Source organism: Labeo rohita, unplaced genomic scaffold, assembly GCF_022985175.1.
Source record: "Labeo rohita strain BAU-BD-2019 unplaced genomic scaffold, IGBB_LRoh.1.0 scaffold_241, whole genome shotgun sequence".
Classification (NCBI taxonomy): domain Eukaryota; kingdom Metazoa; phylum Chordata; class Actinopteri; order Cypriniformes; family Cyprinidae; genus Labeo; species Labeo rohita.
In genome coordinates this window covers 19,355-39,523 of record NW_026128671.1, presented here as the reverse complement: position 1 = coordinate 39,523, position 20,169 = coordinate 19,355, and the positions used below count along the sequence as shown (strand labels likewise).

Here is a 20,169-nt window from a genome sequence, read left to right as displayed (position 1 = left end):
GTGATGATTGATCATTGTTGAAGACACCTGATGTTAATAAGCAGAATCAACAAAGGAGAAAATCACAATTTTTAAGCAACCATTATAGTGGTCAGTGTTTGCATTAGTTGGGCTCTTGACCCTTACATTTTTAACATCAGTTTTTGTTTGGCTGCTGTAACAGAGTTGTAACAGACAGACAAACCAAGAGCACAAGTCACCATGTGGTGATGTTATGTTTTGACATAATCTTTATTTGATCTGAATCACTGAACTCATTTAGAGTTTAATATCTGAGTTATGTTTCCTTTAATGATTATGTTGAATGTTTATATATATATATATATATATATATATATATATATATTTTAGATTTCTTACAAGCTGTTGTGTTCCAAAATCTTCTGAAAAGTGTTTTGTTTAGGCACACACAGACATCAAGAACCAGCGTATGAATCTAGTATCAGATAAACAGATCAACTCTGAACATCACAAAACAAGCTACTAAAAAGTCACATAAAAACAGCAAAAACAAAATAGTAAGAATAAAAGAAATTACAAAGACAATTCAGCTCATAATTTATTCATGCCGCAATGCATGATGGGAGTCATGGATGAGTTCTGATTGGCTACAACACGCTTTTTGAACAATGATTCTCACACTGATTCTTCATGTCTGTGTGTTTTATTTAATCTAATTTTTTTTTTTTTGAGCAAAATAAGTTTTAAAAACATGGTAGATATTATGTTGTTCACAGGGTTGATGTAACCAGTAAAGAAAACTCATACACGTCACTACATGAAGACTGTGCCAAAACATAATCAAGGACACCAGATCACCTTTCCTCTGGATTGTCTGGCTATTTTAACTCTGTTACAGCAGCCAAACAAAACCTAAAGTTAAAAGTGTAAGTGTCAAGAGCCCAACTAATGCAAACACTGACCAATATAATGGTTTCTTAAAAATTTTGTTTTTCTCCTTTGGTGATTCTGCTTATTAACATCAGGTGTCTTCAATAATGATCAATCATCACTTCATTAATCACTAATTATCTCATTAACTTTAACTTTGTTTCCGTGTTAATTTGACACTCTTCAGTGTTACTTTTAACACTCGAGTGTGGAGTCAAATAAACTCCCAGGAGAGTTCATTTAACACTGGGCTTTTTGCTGTGCATGAATATGTTTTTAATATACTGAAAAAAGCACAAATGTCAGGGCATGTCAAAACTTCTCCAGGGCCCCAAAACACCCTCAGACCCCAAAGGGTTAAAGAAAGAACAGTATTCTCTCCCTCCAGGTCATGAGGCCTCCAGGCTCCCCAGGTCCTTTGCTGCAACAAAACGTGCCCATTTCAATGACAAGGGTCGAGGATGCCAGCAGGCCTTCTCCTTTGTCACATAGAAACCCATTGTGCACACAGACCGAGGTAAACGCTGTGAGCCCTGCTCCAGCAGAGCTATGGGTTCAACGTGCTCTTTCCCTCCCCCTGGCTGCCTCCACTCCATCCTGCTGCACCAAAGGTGGTTGTCCTGTTAATGTCCCTCACACTGAGCATGTTAGCATGGCTCACGCTTCCCTGCCCATTGCGATGGCTTATCCAGACACTCAGACTCGGCTTCAATTTGCCAGGCGCCCTCCCAGATTCGCTGGCATCTGCTACACATCATGTGTATCATGCGAGAATGCCGCTGTCCTGTGATGAGAAATTGTCATCCTTCTTTGTAAAAAGGTGATAAAACCTGTTCCACCAGTCTAAATGAAAAGGGGTTCTACAGCCCGTACTTCATTGTACCAAAGATAGACAGTGGTCTACAGATAATCTTTGATCTGCAACACTTGAACTGTGCCTTTTACAAGCTCCTGTTTAAGATGCTTGATCAGAAACGCATTTTGGCCAGTGTTCAATACAAAGATTGGTTTGCAGTGCTAGACCTGAATGCTGTGTACTTTAACGTCTCCATTTTACCTCATTTTACCAGTTTCTACAGTTTGCATTCAAGGGTCACGCTTCCCAGTACAAGGTCCTCCCCTTCGGGCTGTCCCTGTCCCCTTGCACCTTTACAAATGTCACAGAGGCTGCTCTTACTTCCCTCTAAGGTTCCCTCTACCTGGTTTTTCTGTCTCTCCCTCATCTACTACACTTGATAAAACTTGTCAGCTCATTAGTAGAGGCAGTAAGACCTGAAATGGGTGTCAGATATGAGAGACCTACAAAATGCGCAGTGTTGGGGGTGCTCGCATGACTGGTTCGAAAACCACTGCTCTAAGGGAAGTAGGCATCTGCACTAAACTAAACTACACTACCGGTCAAAAGTATTTGAACAGTATGATTTTTTAAGATTTTAAAATAGTCTCTCCTGTTCACCAAAGCTTAATTTATTTGATCCAAAATACAGCAAAAACAGTTATGTGAAATATTTTGTACAATTTAAAATACATGTTTTCTATATGAATACTGTATATTTTAAAATGCAATTTATTTCTGTGTTGGCAAAGTTGTGTTTTCAGCATCATTACTCCAGTCTTCAGTGTCACATGACCCTTCAGAAATCATTCTAATATGGTGATTTGCTGCCCAAAAAGCAGTTATTTTTCTGTTGTTTTCAACAGTTGCTTTTGTTGTACTATTCTGTTTTGACTTTTTATTAGTTTTTGTTGTATTGTACACACTTTGGGTGCCTGAAAGGTACAAATAAATTTACAAATAAAATGTATTATTGTTATTATAAATTTCTTGCGAATGGTTCTATGGGCTGCTGTAAATGCAGTGGCAGAAGACAGATATTAAGCAGAAAACTAACAGATACAATAAATGCCTATGCAACTTTGGTGCTTGGCCCTAAATAATTTTCAAATTAAAATAGTTTATTGCACATATAGCCATGGATTACCCCCTACTTATTTAATGGTAGGAAAACCCTGGAAAAACACATAACACATGAGAATGTGATTGAGAACTTACAAGAATTGTTTACAAATATTATTATAACAAGAAGTATTTAAAAATGTACAAAACAAATTATTGTTAGAGCAACTGAGGTTATTTATTTGTACCCATAGATTTAGTTTAAAGTGAATGAATGATCCATACATCGACACACTTTTAACTACACATAGTATACAACAAAACAAATCTTATAGAGTGTGATAGGGAAATCATATTGAAAGTGAAAGTGCTGCTGTGGAATATTAATGCTCTGCTGCAGGTTTCAGACCAGTCAGAACCGGATCAGAAAAGCAGAACAGCTGAGATCGAGCTGCATCACAGCACAGACTACAGAGCTTCAGATTTAATACAGGTAAGAACAATATATTGTATATATATGAGAATAACATATATAATAACATATACAGTACATGGGGAAATATTGTAAAACAGAAATATGTAAGGAAAAACTGATGACACACCCAAGGTGGTAAGGGTATTCGGTGCCTCATAACATTTTGAGAATCACTTTTTATGTAATCACAGTAAGGAGATGTAAGAACTAAAATATTTGAAAATTGATTTTGCTAAAAGATTAAAATGTGTTTTAAACTGCATTAGTAATGAAACACAGTTAGGATTTCTGTTTAACAGACATATTTCGAACAACATGCATTTTATATTAGATATGTTAGACTATTCACATTTACTTCAAAAACAAAGCTTTATTTGATGTGATGATGTGATTGGTCATGTCATCAGTTGTTCCCCTGTTCCGTTCAACAAAATAATCCTTTATTTATTTATTTTCTTGTTTAAATGAAATCTTTAGAACAATGCACATACAAGGGCAATAACATAAATTACATCAAAATATAATAAACAAAGATTATATATATATATATATATATATATATATATATATATATATATATATACATACATACATACATACAAGCACAGGGAAAACATCTCTTCCCCTACCTTATGTCAGGGAATAATTACATAATCCCAAATAGCATTGGTTCTGGCTAAATTACATTATATATATATATATATATATATATATAGTAAAATAATAATAAAATTGGAAAAGTCATAAGGAAAGTACATGTCCATAACAAGTACAAATAGTTACAATTATTTAAACAATAAATTTAAGGCCTCAAAATACTTCACAGCTTTTGTCGCTTTGTTATTTCTTGTTTCTTTTAATGTATGGTAGTGAGCTATTTCTATTTTAAAATTAGTTTTTATAAACAAAATGATAGTTTTGACTGGGCTTTCTTCTGTGCAACCTAACGCATTTCACAGAAATATTTATTTCAGAAATATTAATCTGCACCCAGCCTGTTATATTTTGCTGTATAGATTTAAGTCCGAGTGGTGAATCTGCGATACCCACTAGACAGCACAAAAGTTGTCATAACTTTCCTTTTAGACATTATATGCTCAGGAAAAAATATTAGCGCTAAAAAGAAATAATGTTTAAACTTAAAAACTGCCATTTTACGCTGTATTTTACCAAATGAGGTTTTACTCTCCAACCAAATGTAATGGAAGATCCCAGTAAGGTAGTTATTTGCTCAACATATAACCTGTGCATCAGCGATATTTTGATCTTTAATGTTTAATCTTTATATCCTCCCCCATTGTTTGATCGAAACGTATTCGTTATTAACAAAATGAATGGCATGTAACACACATAGCCTAAATGAAAGACCTATAGATTTTTACGTCACTGAAATAAGGCCATGAAACACATTCAGAACATTAGTTCACAAGACTGTCAGGTAAGAAACAAGAGAAGATTCAGAGATTGGGGTTTTAGATTATCTGTATTTTATTTACAACACAGTATAATATAAGCATACATTATGAAGATCAACAACACATTATTGAGCACACTGATCTAACCACAGAGATGTGAACAGACTTTGTGTCATTCCTGAAAACTGCTTTCTGAATTCTGTTCAACAAGTAACACAAGTAAATCATACCTGATATTTAAAGTTAATGAGGTAATTAAGTGACTAATTTAATGATGATTGTGCATTAGTGATGAACACCTGCTGTCAACAAGCAGAATCACTGAAGAAAAGACAAACACAAAAAGTACAACTGACTTCAGCCACAGCCTTGGATGAAATCAACTGGAAAAAAAAACATTAAATCTCTCAAGATCTGATTAAATAACTCCACAGACAGCATCACCAGCTTCACTCATTACTAACCAGACTGACTTTATTTTATGTCTGCAGAATCTCTTATTGAGAATTAACAGAGGTTTAGATGTTGATGTTTTATTGGTCAAGAATAAAGAAAAAAAAAAAAAAAAACACGATGCCACCATAATTGTGGTCAATGTTTGCTTTAGTTTGTCTCTTGACCCTTTGAGTAATTTAAAATGGTTTGTTTCTAGGCAATTTCATTATTGTGTCATGGCAAACATTTGTACAGTGCTGAGTCAAAAGCTTGCAGAAGCAGATTATCTTACACTCTCTGCTTATCAATAATTTGCATAAACATCTTGAAGTGTTCTTTACAGTATGTTTGATTTATTGACTGACATTCAGCAAAAAAAAAAATTCTATTGAACAGAGATCAGTGCAATGTTTCAATACTGAAAGAAAAAAACTGCATCAGCTCAGGCTTTTAATAGGGTGGGCAGATAGTATCGACGTTGAAAGTCACACCCATATCAAATACGTCAGCTTGCGATTCCCCAATCCCTATACCCGGAAACCGGGAAGTATGTCGAAGCTACTTACGGTACTTTCGGGGATCTATATAAAATAATAGGCCATTGTCCTTCGTTTTACTAATACACATTTTCTTATTTGTGTAAAGGATGTCTAGACTAAAATGCCACAACTTACATCTAATATATTTAATATGTCTAATATACGGAGCTGATTTCGTCATCATGACAGCCTGTAATACGCTTGCATTGACTACATTAGGCAAATTATTAATAAAAACCTTTAAACCTTACCTTGTTCATTTATGTAATGAGATAAATTCACATTAATTTATGATCGATTTTAGGCGAATTTTAAATGTATCAAATTTAAAGGGGACAGTTCGATTTTGGTATTGTAAAAATATGTACAATTATTGTAAAAGTTGGTATTGTATAATTGTCACTTATTGTTTTTTAAAGACGTGTTCCACTCATCATAAAGTGTTAACATTTGAAGGACAGAATCAACAGTTCTCCATATGCAGTAGATTCCACATACACAGGCTAAATAGAGGTTGATACCTCTACTTGATATGAAATGTGTCCAGGTCCTTCACATACTTAAAGAAGAATAAAAAGACATACATTACTTCTTTGGGCACTTTATATTTATTATTTTACAAAAATAATTCAATTTAAAATGTTACAAAAAATATACACTACCAGCCAAAAGATTTTTATTGTTGATTTTTTTATTGTTTTTTGCTCACCAAGCCTGCATTTATTTGATCCACAATAACACAAAATGGAAGTTTTCTATTTGAATATATTTTAAAGTGTAATATATTTTTGTGATCAAAGCTGAATTTTCAGCATCATTACATCATTACAGTCTTCTGTGTTACTTGATCCTTCAGAAATCATTCTAATATGCTGATTTGCTGATTATCATTGATTATCATCAATATTAAAAGCAGTTGAGTACATTTGTTTGTAAAATTATACACTATACCATTCAAAAGCTTGGAGTCAGTGTGTGTGTATATATACTGTCACGGGAGGGAGCAAAGCGACAACCAATGGGCGTTTCGTTCTCCGACACGCCGTACGCGGTAGACCAATCATAAAGGACTGGGCCATCTGACCAATCACAGCAGTGAGGGCTCACAGAAAGGCGGGGTTTAGAGAGACTGATTCTTCGAACTGCTTTGCACGAGTCGTTTACGAATAATTTAGAAATGGGGTAAAATTAAATCTATTTTTGGAGAAAACTGAAGTGTTTTTTGACCTTGCATACATGTAAACCTGTTTTGGGAGTCTATTAAAACAATATTAGCAACCTTTAAAATGACATAATAGGGGCACTTTAACAACGGTGACAAACGGCATATTCTTTAACAAGATAGACAAGAGTAATCAACAACTACTAAATGAATACCATGAATGAAAAGGAATAAAGTGCATAAGATGCGTAAGAAGCAAGTGATTATGTTGGGTGTTGCTGTGTCAGAGCTACGTTATCTGGAAAGATAAACTGTTGCTACTCTGAAACAACAAATAAGGTGAAGAACAAACAAATACGTGTAAGATTTGTTATCAACTGCAATCAGCTATATAATATCTAAATATAGATATTATTAGATTATATATCTATATATAATGTAAATTAGAAGATCATATACTGATAATATACAACAATGCCAAGGTTTGGAAGTGATATTTACGTTCGCTGTGGTTGAGTGAGCAGTCCGGTGGCGGCGACTTCTTCCACTGATTGCGCTGGTGGCAGTACAGTGGGGAAAGGAGCAGGAATCTGTTTCGACAGCCTTGAAGATGAAGCGCTGTAGGATGCTGATCTCCTGGAGCACCAAGGGTCCTAAGATCTGGAACACGCAGATGTGGCCCTGGAGTAGGTGCTGAAGATCCTTAGCTTGGAACACGCAAGCAAAAGTACCTGAAGTGAAGGTTTGCTCGCCGGAGCTTAACCTTGTTGCAAATGTCTGTGTGTCTCCTGCCTCTCTGGGCTAGAGACTCAGAACTTGGTCAATCCACTTTGTCTCTCAAGGATGGAGACTCAGGACGCTGCATCAGGTGTTGTCTCGCTGGACGAAGACTCTGAACATAGATTATGAACGTGTCTGAGTGGGTGAGATGACTGTATTGTGTGGGGGTCAGGGTATAAAAAAAATTGCACACTGATTCAGCATTCACTTAATGTCATAAGACATCGATAGATAGAATAGATAGTGCACTATCTATTCACACGTGTACGTATGTATGTGTGTGTGTGTGTGTGTGTGTAGACACACTTATGTATACACACACACACACATATACACACGTGTTTGACAGACAGACAGAGACAGACAGAGAAACACACAGCGCACTGATTCTTATGTTCTTACGACGACATAAGAATGCTGAATAAACCTGCAGTTTTTTTTTTTACTGCGCTTTTCAGTCAATTTCTTGCCTTTCCCCCCCTTATGAACAACACATTTTCATACATGATATGTGGTTTCTCGGTTTGACCGATTTGAGCATCCATAAACAATGCAAAACATAGGCATTTTGAGTTTCTGCTAGTGATTCCTATGGCAAAAAAATCACTTCCTGCCCTCGAGCTGCATTTCGCGCCACAGTAATGACGTCGTGTGCAAACAACCTATTACCAAATCCAGGTGATTGGAACAAAATACTGGGGAGGATTTATACTCATGGAACCTGGATTTTCCAGTTGATTCCATCCAAGGCTGTGGCTGAAGTCAGTTGTAGTTTCTCTTTTCTTCGATGATGTTGATTGACATCAGGTGTTCATCACTAATGCACAATCAAGCTGTGTATGAACATTTTATATGTATTTATTTGCTTCTTTTCCATTTTGTATTTACTTGTAATTTTATTTTCAATACTTAAGTACGTTTAAGATTTCAAAAAAACTTTTTGTACTTAAGTACAATAATTATCACATACTTTTAAGACGTTTACTCAAGTAATATTCTAAACGGTGACTTCAACTTCTACGAAAGTCATTTTCTGCTAAGATATCTGTACTTTTACTTACAGTAAGTATGGCTTTCAGGTACATTACATTTAGACATTTAGCAGACGTTTTTATCCAAAGCAACTTATAAAAGAGGACAATGGAAGCAATCAAATCAACAAAAGAGCAATAACATGCAAGTGCTATTACAAGTCTCAGTTTTTTTTTTTTTTTTTTTTTTTTGCCTTTTGTTAATTGTGTAATAAAGAGGAAAAAAAAAAAAACCTAGATAGAATGCAAAAAGAACAGTGTAGCTAGTGTTAATTTTTTTAAGAAAACAAGCAGTAAGAAAATGAATAGAGTATAAGTCTAAAAGGACTATTTTTATTTTAAGAATAGAATTAGAATAGAGAATGCTAGAGTTAGAGGGTCAAATAAAGATGGAAGAGATGTCTTTAGCCGATTCTTGAAGATGGCTAAGGACTCAGCTGAGGTGCAGAGCCAGTGGCAGTTTTGTAGGTAAACATTAATGCCTTCCCAGTCAACACGTGAGATCACACAATGATCATTCTCATAGTGTGATACTCAGAGTGTGAGTAATATGTGAGCTCATTGTGAAAATTGTTGAGCAGGTTGAGAGGAGGCACTTCAAATATCGGTCACAGGAGGGGACATTCTACTTCCTGTTTCTCAACACAGTGGTGTCACATGATGAGCTCACAGTATGAGTGCACACCCAGGCTGCATTTGAAACCGCATACTTCCCTACTATGTAGTAGGCAAAAAAATATTATGTGAGTGAAACAGTATGTTTGAATCTTCAGTATTCATAAAAGAGTAGGCGAGAATTAGTAGGTGAGTGCACTAATTCTCACAAGATTCGGACGTACGTATACTTAATTTGCCTTCTAATATGCCTGCTTACCTACTATATAGTAGCAAAGGAGTATGTGAACAAAGAAGTACGTTCGAAACCTAAAAGAGTATGCGAGAAATCCCCGGATGTCCTACTGCTTCAGCCCAGATTCTGGAGTGTTCATCGATGGATACTTTTCAATCCCAGGAGTCCATGGGAGAGCAATACGTCATCATTGAACATGATTGAGAACTGCCAAAAGGGTGTTTACAAATGTGAGTATTGCAAACCAAAACACGGTTCCTTGTGTTAAAATCGTATTTGTCAACACTGCTTTAGTTGAATGTAAACAGTGTAAATAGACACGTGCATAAAGTCACTAAACATGAGTTTTTCTATTTCATTTGTCCATAAGTTCTGTTAATAAATTGAGGAGCATTTGTGTTGGATAAAAAGACAAATATGAATGCAGTATTGAATCACAGAGGGAACTGAATCATGTCTGGATGTTACAGGGACAGATGAGACACGTGTGTTTTTCTGGTGAACATGATGAGTGACTGATGAAGAAGTGCTGCCATCAAAGCCTTTCAGTGAGTATACATTACATAAATTAATAAAACATCTTTTAAATTTTAAGTTGTACTTTATTTTATTTATTGTAACATCAATTATTACAGCACTTTTGATTTGTGATTTCTGGGCATTTTCTGCAGATCTTTTGTGGTGCAGCAGGTGACGGCAGTGTTTGTGGGAAGAAAGGAAGACCTGAAACAAAAATATAAAAGTAAGATCATTTTGTTACTTTAATAAAGAAATCAAAAATTTTAAAATTATTGTTAAAAAAAAAAAACAAAACAAAAAAAAAAAAAAAAAAAAAAAAAAGTTACTCCACCTGCCCTTGTTCCCTCATCTGGGCCAGATGTTGCTGTGGCCTCTTCATCATCAGTGAGCTCAGAGCCAATGAGAGCATCTAGAAAAGACTAAAAGACATTGAGGATGTGATTCTGTTCTGACGGTTTCTGTTCATACAGTATGAGTCAATGGAGGCCGACTTTCAGAGGTTCCAAAAGCATCAACAAATAAAGTCATGAAATTTTTATCCAAAGTGACTTACAGTGCTCTTATTACAGGGACCCCCAATCCCCTGGAGAAAAGAGCCTTGCTCAGGTAGTTGTGAACCAGCAACCTTCTGCTTACCAGTTCAGCGGTTTAGCCCACTACAAAAGTAATAGAGCTACAACAAAAATTAGCATGTGAGTGTAAACATGAAATGAAATGCTGACTGTTAGGATGTGACAGCGACCAGCGATGTAAAGATGATGACAGGGGTCAAAAATGTACCATTCAAAGTGATTTTATTCCCCAAAGTGCAAAAATTGTCCTTTTACAACAATATATATTTGGCTATGCCTATAAGCAGGCCCAAAAATGAACACAAGCCAACATCTACACTACTCACACTACTCTCTCCTTAAAATAGCTGCCTGGATCCCTTTTATATGTTTTGGCTCCGCCCACTTTTAGCATATACCATTTTCGGGTAAGATCTACAAGTTATAAAACAAATTACAAACAAACACACCTACCTAGCTTCCAACTCCACAACATATAACATTAGAAAACACTACAATTATAACACAAGTCTAAACAAGTGCAGCAAGACATATAAAGAAGCACTTACATCCTAACATCTCCTCCTCCCCTGTGCAATCAGAACCAGATGGAATAATCATGAGCAAATGCTAGGTTTAAATATGGCTTCTTTCCAAATGCACAAGTTTGGCAAGTGAGAGGTGAACCACCAGGTATGTACAGCGATTTGAAATAAATTGCAATAAAAATTCAAAGTACAAAATATTTGAGTTATTTCTTTGAGTAAAGATGTTGAAACAAACATTATATCACTTAAACATTAAACGTTCAACTTGCCAAACTCTAAACAAACAACATTAAAACTAACAACTTGGGACAATTAATGGGGTGATACACCACCAAACCCAGAGGTATAAACACAAACTATGTAAAGATGGTATATTTGCCGGCATTTAGTTTGTGTGTGAAGAGACCCACACTCAGTCCCTTGAATATTGAAAGTCCTGGGTCACAGTTAATCTGTGACACTGGCAATATGAATTGTAAAATGTTTTACTCTGTTTAAATGTTTCACAGGTAGTCGAGCAGACACGGTGATAGCCAGATTGTCCCGCACATGTTCTCCTGCTCTTGTCTCAAGGTTGTGGGGTTCAGTGGTGTGTCTTCATGGTCTTTCTCATCGTCTGGCTCAACAACATCCCCATTGAGAAGAGTGAGATTGTGAAGCACAGCACAGCAGCAGAATTGGCACAGCTGTATTGAGATGGCAATAGGATGTGGAGTTCACCAACTGTAAATACATGATTGTTACATCAATAAGTTTGAATAAAGCTCTGTTTCATCTGTTGTTGACTTGTGTATTTAAGTATTTATTGTGATGCTTTTATTCCTTGTACTCATTTATTCATGTCTCTTATTGTTGTCAATAAATAAAATATACATATTTTGTTAACTAATGCATTAATTCATTGCTTAACTGAAAACTGATGGATTCAAATCTGCTGCATTTGTCAAGTGTATATTCATATTATTGCTGAACTTATAATGACAAATAAGATCTGGAAAATATGGTTGTACCTAACAATGGACAACTGTAATGACCAAAAAAAACAGAAAACAAATATGCATTCATCATGGTATGAGATTATATACACAGAAAACAACAACATCATAATAACAAGGTTAAATATCTGAATAATTCACCACAGTGCTTTTTTAGAAGCCTGATGGATGAAACGACAGTTAAATTCAACAAGAAAAAAAGAAAATAAAACAACAGAGATTTAAACTGCTTAAGCCAATTTTATTCATAAAATGAAGAAATGAACTACATATTAAAGAGAACGATTTCATCGCATAAGTTTTCTTATAAAATTGGATCACGTTATTAACAATATATTTTAAAGAAAACTGGTTATAGTACAATCACAATAAAATGTAAAATTGTTTCTTTAACAAGACCACAAAATTAGCAACATCAAAATATTTACAGATAGATCAAACCTGCCGCTCGTATCTTTTAAATTGTTGCGCTTGTTATGAGCTTGTAGATCACATGATAACGTAAACATGGCGGATGACGTCCGGATTACATTCATACTCAACGAGATTTGGCTGTAAAGTATGTACTCTTTTAGCGCTCGTTAAGTAAGTACTTATTGAAATTAAGTACCTACTCATTGAGTATGCGGTTTCGAACACAGCCCCAGACTTCAGCCACAGCCTTGGATGAAATCAACTGAAAAAAAAACAAAACATTAGATCTTCCAAGATCTGATTAAACCACTCAACAAACAGAATCACCAGCTTCACTCATTACTAACCAGACTTTATTTTATGTCTGCAGAATCTGTTATTGAGAATTAAAAGAAACAAAGAAAGAAAGAAAGAAAGAACATGATGCCACCATAATTGTGGTCAAGGTTTGCTTTAGTTTGTCTCTTGACCCTTTGAGTAATTTAAAGTGCCCCTATTTTGCCTTATCAAATATGTCCTTTCATGCAGTGTCATGTAGCTGTATGTGAACATAAACTATCTGCAAAGTTGTGAAGCCGACAGTGCACGATAAATAAAATTATTGTCTATCAAAAAAGAGTTGGCTCACATTTGCTTAAATGAGTCACATTTGCATAATGCCCACCCACGTTCTACGTCGTATTTTCTGGCGATCTTTCAAAATACGTAGTTGTGTATGTTATGTTGTGTAACAACCCTGCTCATGTCATGCTAACCGGCTAAATCACGCTAGTTCTGTTGTTCAGCTGTCGACCACTGTAGTCTTTAAAATAGCATAATAGGGGCACTTTAAAGCAATTTGCTTCTAAGCAATTGCAACATTGTTTTGTGGCAACTGTTTGTGTTTCTAAATCAAGAAAGTGCAGAAGCAGATTAGCTTACACTCTCTGCTTCTAACTAATTCAGATGAACTTCTTGAAGTGGTTTCTTTCTTTGATTTATTGACTGATATTTGGCTTTTGCAGAACTGCAAGAAAAGAAATCCTATTAAACAGAGATCATTGCAATGCTTCAATACTGGAAAACAGAAAACTGCATCAGCTCAGGCTTTTAGACATGAACACTTATCATATGATCCACAACAGTGGTGACAATAATAGTTTTTACTATGTTGTTACCCAGCATGCATTGCAGCATGAAGCATTTTTGTTGATTGTCACCATTGTTGAGATTCATATGCTTGTTCTTGATGTCTGTGTGTGTCTGAGTAGTGCAAATTGAAATGTGTCTGAAATGGTCAAATTTTCATATGCATTACATGTTTTATATTCATCCACTGGAGCTCTTAGAGGAACAATTTGTTCGCATGTGCAGATTTGGTAGTACAAAGCTTAAACATGTAAGAGAGAAAAAAAGCTGTTTTGGATGTAATCAGGCAGATTCATGAGTATCTCACCATATAAAAACAAGTAGTAGCTGTTCATTGTACAGCCCTGATCTCACTACTTCACAACAGCACATCATCATTAAATTAGTCACTTAATTATCTCATTAAGTTTAACTCAAGACCTGTTTGTGACTGGAAAGGAATGACTTGGTCCCATCTCTGACCTCCTGTCTGAAAAACTTTGCTAATTAGCAAATTTAAGTTATTGGAACAAAATACTGGGGAGGACTTTTACTCATGGCACCTGGATTTTCCACCTCTGATTTAGTATCCCTGTCACTATACTGTAGTGATGGGTCGTTCTTGAACGATTTATTCATTTTAAACAAATCTTAAAGGTGACTCGGGATGAACGAGTCGTCTCAGGGAGTGATTCGTTCAGTCGCACATGTGCAACATCCTATTAGATTCTGTGATGGAATTGATTCACCTGTTTCGAGTCTTTGGGGTTTTCAAGTTGTTTGTTCATTTTATGGGACTGTCACGTGATGAACGAACGATTCCTGAAGACTCCAGAGATAAACTAATCAATTCATTTTCCGGCTCAGACTGCATTGGTTAAGCTTGTAGGGCTTTCACGTGATGAACGAACGACTCAAACCCAAGAACTTGTCACATAAGAGGCGAGGTGAGCTAGTCATAGACTCAGGTAAACAATAAATTAATCTTTTCTGTCTCTTATAGCATTATAGTTTTGTCTTGTTTGTAGTTTGATCAACGTTTGTGTAAGCAGTAGGTGTGTTAGGGAAGTAACGTAACATTTTTATTATATTTTGCTAAAATGAACGAAATGACTTGAAAAAAAAAAATTCATTGATTTTGCTGAACGAGACTCAAAGGTCCGAGTCTGTAAAATGATCTGAACTTCCCTTCACTACTATACTGGGGCATTAGGACCCACATAGACCACAGGGGAAACGCCCCCTGCTGACCTCACTAACACCTCTTCCAGCAGCAAACCTAGATTTCCCCAGGAAACTGGCCAGGCTCAACCCTGCTTTGTTTTAGTGGGAAACCAGGCGAGAGATGCAGGGTGCTGTGACTGCTGTTCATTAATTGATGTCACTTGTGTTTTTCATCTTGGAATCTTGGTCTTTCTGCTGAAAAAAATAACTGCTTTGCATATTCAAACAAGAATCTTTTCTTGATTGGGTGTGTGTTTGCAGTATTGTTAGAGTATAACCTCAATGTTGGGTTTGGTATTTTGAATTAATTGCCTTCATGTATGTAAGAACTTTTCTACACTGTACGCTCCTGTCACCTGCGTGTAAACATACTTCTCAATAAAGGGGGGTGGGATTGTCATTTCTAAAATATAGTAAAAATTATTAATAGAACAAACCTTGCTTTTTATTTACATTTTTAAAATCAATCTTATTTAAAACAATCTTTTGACAATATTTAATAGAAGATTGTAATATTCTTTTTGACAGCTGGATACCACTGATAGACTAAATCATCCTAATGGTACCTTCACTTGATTCATTTACAGGAAAATGTCACAAGAAATTGAAGAGGAGCTGGGGAAGTTACAAATTGGAGAGGACCTGCAGAAGTCTGAGCAGGAAGAAAGCAGTGAGGAAGAGGTTCCTCCTGCGGTGAAAGTGGGGTTGCTCAATGTTCGTTCAATCAAAAATATGAAGGAAAAAAGACGCAAGATCAAAGATCTCATAACAGAACAAAACCTGGATGTCTTTCTTCTGACAGAGACATGGTTAGAAAATGACACTCCAGATGTAGCCCTTGAAGAAACTAAGCCAGAAAACTTCGACATCCATCAACAGCCCAGGGAAGGTAGAGGGGGAGGAGTCGCCATTCTGTTTTCACAGGAGTTGCGCGGTGAAAGAATTCCTTTTGACTCGACTATAACAACCTTCGAATATGTGGCCACAGCTCTGAGACATGAAGAGTGGGATGAAGATGTTCTGTTCATAAATGTGTATCAGCCGTCGACATACAGCATAGAGAATTATGAAATTTTTGTTGGTGATCTTGACATGCTCTTGAGGGAGGTGTTCAAACGCTACAACAGGATCATTGTGGCTGGTGATTTTAATGTCCATTTCGAGGATCCCTCTAATGCAAAAAAAAAGACGTTGGAAGCTGCCTGTATGTCTAGCTTTGTTCAGAATGTAAAGAAGCCAACACATAAAAAAGGAGGCAGCCTGGATCTGGTTTTCAGCCGCAATGTTAAAGTCAAAATTGTCGACATCCGTGATGATGGGATTTCAGATCATTTCACTGTGTATTTTAGCGTTAGGCCACGGTCAAAAGCAAATCCTCTAGTATGGGCTTCTAAATGAACTGATCAGGATGAATGGACACAGTAGCATGACAGTAAATTTAAAGTCTAAGTTTTTACCGATATAAAGTTGAAGATCGTTCGTTAAAGTTGACAGTTTCTCATGAGTCCTTTATTTGTCCTGAGCAGTTAAACTTTTCACTATTCTTCAGAAAAACTCTCCAGGTAAACTCTTTGGGTAAACTGTAGTAATTTTGTCTTCTGGGAAACATACACTGTAGGTCTCTTCTGAAGCTTCTGACATAATTCAGCTATTATTTTGTCATGTGGACTATATGTAAACATCTTTGATGCAAAATGTCTTACTTTAGGACCATTCTAAAAAAAAAAACATAAAAAGCATTTTGGGGTATCCCTCTTATTTTGGTAAAATAATGAATATTTTACAGATTATGTAAACTTTCGACCACAACTGTGTATCTTCATAGAACTGTAAGTCAGAAAAAAGAAACAGTAGTGGGGTCAAATGGACCCATTGTACTCTTTTGTCCTGTGACAGCTAGCAAATATTTATATTTATTTATCATTTACCAACTGTTAATTTGAATCAACATTTTTATTGTTACCTTCCAAATATGAACAATTTAAATAAATAAATAAATAATAATAATAATAATAAATCAATCAAAAAGTGATTTTTTTAATTAAGTCTTTTTTGATGGTCTTCAGTTGCAGTCATCCAATAATTTCAATTATTGAACATAATTTTTATGACTTAAAAACCTTCTGTAATGTTTTTTTTTTTTTTTTAAATAACAATGTTAACTAAATAGTATCAGGTTCTGTTTGAATATATTTTCTGTATTGCATGTCACTAAAATAACATGTAACCGTCCTCAATATTTTACTCAAAAATACAGTAACTTAAAAAAAAAAAAAATAAAATAAAATAAAAATCTAGAATAATATACTGTCTCTGAGTGCAAGACTGTACTATTTACGTGGTGGTAATGCATAATGGAATTAGTAATTTCATGCTGATTTATATGTGTATGTATGTATGTATGCATGATTTATATCTAGAGCTACATTGTCATTTGCTACATACTCGTATGCTAATTGATGTACTACAGTATATATCAATAAAGTACTATACTCTATATGGACTGTTTTTCTCAAAAACAAAACAAAACAAAACAACAAAACAAAAATTAAAGTCTTTTTAAAGAAACAGAACGGATCCTTAATTTGATTATGTGCTCTAAAATTTGTATTGAATTATTTATTTATTTTACTAATTGATGATGGTTTCACAAGTGATTTTTAAATGTCAGTTCTGTTTTATTCCTACTGACCGCCAGAGGCAGTATGAATACTTGGATTAATCGCAGCGCCAGCCTGATAGGTCTAGAAAATATACCAACAAAGTCACATAGTGACATATGCTGAGCTCTGGGGAGTTATAAGCCACAGCAACTCAGCACTCCGCCTCTTTCGCTTTCTCGCCTGTTTGAGATAGGTCGTTCTTGATTAAGTGATATATATATATATATATATATATATATATACGCTGTCAAGTGCAGCTTACAAGAGCAGCGAGATATCGTCCTCACGAGCTGTGTCAGCGCGCTTCTACGCCTTTGTCAAAGGATTTGGAACTATTCAGCAATATTGGTGAGTTTTCATTATTTTTCGTCTGTAACACCCTGTGTCTCTCGGTGCGATCCAGTGGCTGGTGTTATCCGCGCCTGTAAGTTAGCGGTCTCCCGTTAACGTATTTATAATATATTCCATTGTTTTGAGTGTTTTCTCCTCGAATTTGGGTTATACTCTGTGCCCTTGGTTCAATCCATCGGCCATCTAGATATATATACATATATATTTTTCTCTTTGACAAGTTTTTTTTTTTGTTGTTTGCACTGCCTGTCGGTTTTATCCGGAGGAATCTTGTTTTTTTCTTTGAAGTATTTTCTTTCTTTTTTCCGGACTTGTTGCGTGTTTACCATCTCTCCGCTTGACTTAAACCTTACGGTGATATCCGAGGGTGTTCATAGCGAGGAACTATGGCTCACAGCTCGATTGCCACTGGTTTCCCCTTGACGTGTAAGCTGTGCCCTAATAATCTTTTGCCGGATGACGGTCATGAATTCTGCCCGTCCTGCTTGGGTGTTCAACATCTCAAAGAGGCTCTCACAGACCCGTGTCTGCATTGTAATCTCTTACCCATGTCTGAACGACAGCGCCGTCTTGCTGAGTTGGATCCTAGTACAACGGTGAAACTCGGGCAGTTAGATGCAACCCCTCCACGATCCAAGAAACGCAGGGTGTCTGCGGCAGCCGGCACTGCCCCGCCGTCTAAGAAGAAAGCCGCATCGCGAAGTGACGAATATTCGCGTATGGAGGAAAATTCGCTTTCTAAGACGGTTTCTGTGCTTTCTTCAGAGATGGCAGAACTGAAACGCCTGCTTCAGTCACTTCAACCGGTCACATGTGCAAGTCCTGTGAAGACAACACAGGAGGATGTGAATGTTCAGAATCAAGGTGCTGGGGAGGAATCTCTTGATTCTCCTTGTTTTTCTGACCTGGATGTGCTCTCTACAAGTGCTTCTGATTCTTTCTTTAATGATCATGGGGACACTGTGGATGTTGCTGTGCAGCCTTCGCCTCAGGATGCTTTCGCTGGTCATCCAGCAGCAGAGGGGTCCAGTGAGGGCTCAGTTCAGTCATCTGGACAAGTCCAGTCGTCTTCTGATGATACTTTGGCTGTGCTCAGAATGGCAATTGCTCGTTTAGGACTGGATGAGTTACCTGCCCAATCTGCTCAAACCAACATTTTTTTCAGACAGCCCACAGCTGCGACTTCTTTTGCCATGCCACCATGTAAAGATTTTGTGGCTGAATTTTCAAATGCCCTTACAGGTTCTGGTCCGCCTAAGCGGCACTCAAAGATTGCTCAGACTCTAGCATCTATGACTGAAGCAGATTCTATTGGGATGGGTCGTGCTCCAGAAATAGAGCAGCCTGTTGCAGCTTTGGTGGTGTCTCCCGATGAGGCCCTACGAGGGAATGTGCGATGTCCCAGTGCGCAATGTGGTCGCACGGATACATTACTGAATAAAGCATACGAGTCTGTCGCCTATGTAACTCGTACAGAAAACACAATCTGCCAATTATTACTTGCTGCCACCAGTACTCTGGAACCAGCAAATGTTGATTCCTCCATTTCACAGTTCCTGCAAACGGCTCTTTTGGCCATGGGCCATGTGACCCGTGAGCTGGGTAATCTTACAGCCACGCTTTTGGCAGCCCGCCGCCAAGTGTGGCTTGCCCAAGCACGACTACCTGAGGACTGTAAGAAAACCTTGAGAGATCTTCCTTTTGTTCCAGGGCATCTCTTTGGGCCTAATGTTCCAGAACTATTGGAAAAGAGGGTAAAGCTGTCTGAAGCCACTCGCCAACTGACGCAGGTGCAACGCAACCCTACTTTTAAGATACCAGCAGCTCAGAATCGTCAGCGCTATGCCACAATGGACCACCGTTTCCGCCAGCATGCTGCACCTCAGTCACAGCCCCATCAAAGGCCTCGTGTTACTGAGGACGCAAGAGTTTCTCGGCTACCTCAGCGACAGTTGCCAGGAGGACCCCGTCAGCGTCCCCCCATGATCTCTAAAGGTCGCACACATAAAGCCTGAGATATACAGGCCGGTGGTCGATCGTTTTTCAAAAGAACAGCTAGAGTACTGGAAGACCAACACAGCAGACCCCTGGGTCTTGTCAACTCTAAGCAGGGGGCCCAATTCTAGATTTGAGGCATCTGAACTTGTTCCTGAAGGTCCTTCCTTTTCGAATGCTTCGCACGGCCGATGTTCTTTGGTCTGTGGCAGCAGACGATTGGTTTGTGAGTGTCGACCTGAAAGATGCATACTTTCACGTCCCAATTGCTGTTCATCACAGAAAGTTTCTGCGTTTCAGTTTCCAGAATCAGGCCTACCAGTTCAA

General features: G+C 37.0%; 1 protein-coding gene across 3 annotated transcripts; it reads left to right on the top strand.

Annotated features, from left to right (window-relative positions):
- The first annotated feature begins 3,206 nt into the window (after nucleotides 1-3,206).
- Nucleotides 3,207-17,289, top strand: LOC127159660 (uncharacterized). Of its 3 annotated transcripts, XR_007826508.1 has the most exons (6): nucleotides 3,215-3,281; nucleotides 9,511-9,705; nucleotides 9,946-10,023; nucleotides 10,147-10,217; nucleotides 10,353-10,686; nucleotides 11,603-11,729. XR_007826508.1 is itself a non-coding variant. In XM_051102451.1 (2 exons), exon 2 carries the CDS (start codon nucleotides 15,425-15,427, stop codon nucleotides 16,229-16,231), a length of 807 nt encoding a protein of 268 aa, XP_050958408.1. In that variant the 5' UTR covers nucleotides 3,207-3,281; nucleotides 15,421-15,424; the 3' UTR covers nucleotides 16,232-17,289. The 3 variants fall into 3 exon arrangements, 1 of the variants encoding a protein (XP_050958408.1); XR_007826509.1 differs by lacking the exons at nucleotides 3,215-3,281; nucleotides 10,353-10,686 and having other exon boundaries at nucleotides 9,335-9,705; nucleotides 11,603-11,885; XM_051102451.1 differs by lacking the exons at nucleotides 9,511-9,705; nucleotides 9,946-10,023; nucleotides 10,147-10,217; nucleotides 10,353-10,686; nucleotides 11,603-11,729 and adding an exon at nucleotides 15,421-17,289 and having other exon boundaries at nucleotides 3,207-3,281.
- Nucleotides 17,290-20,169: the final 2,880 nt, after the last annotated feature.

Excerpts from the sequence above, each read along its gene's own strand:
- LOC127159660 (XM_051102451.1), top strand. The coding sequence starts at position 15,425 with ATGTCACAAGAAATTGAAGAGGAGCTGGGGAAGTTACAAATTGGAGAG.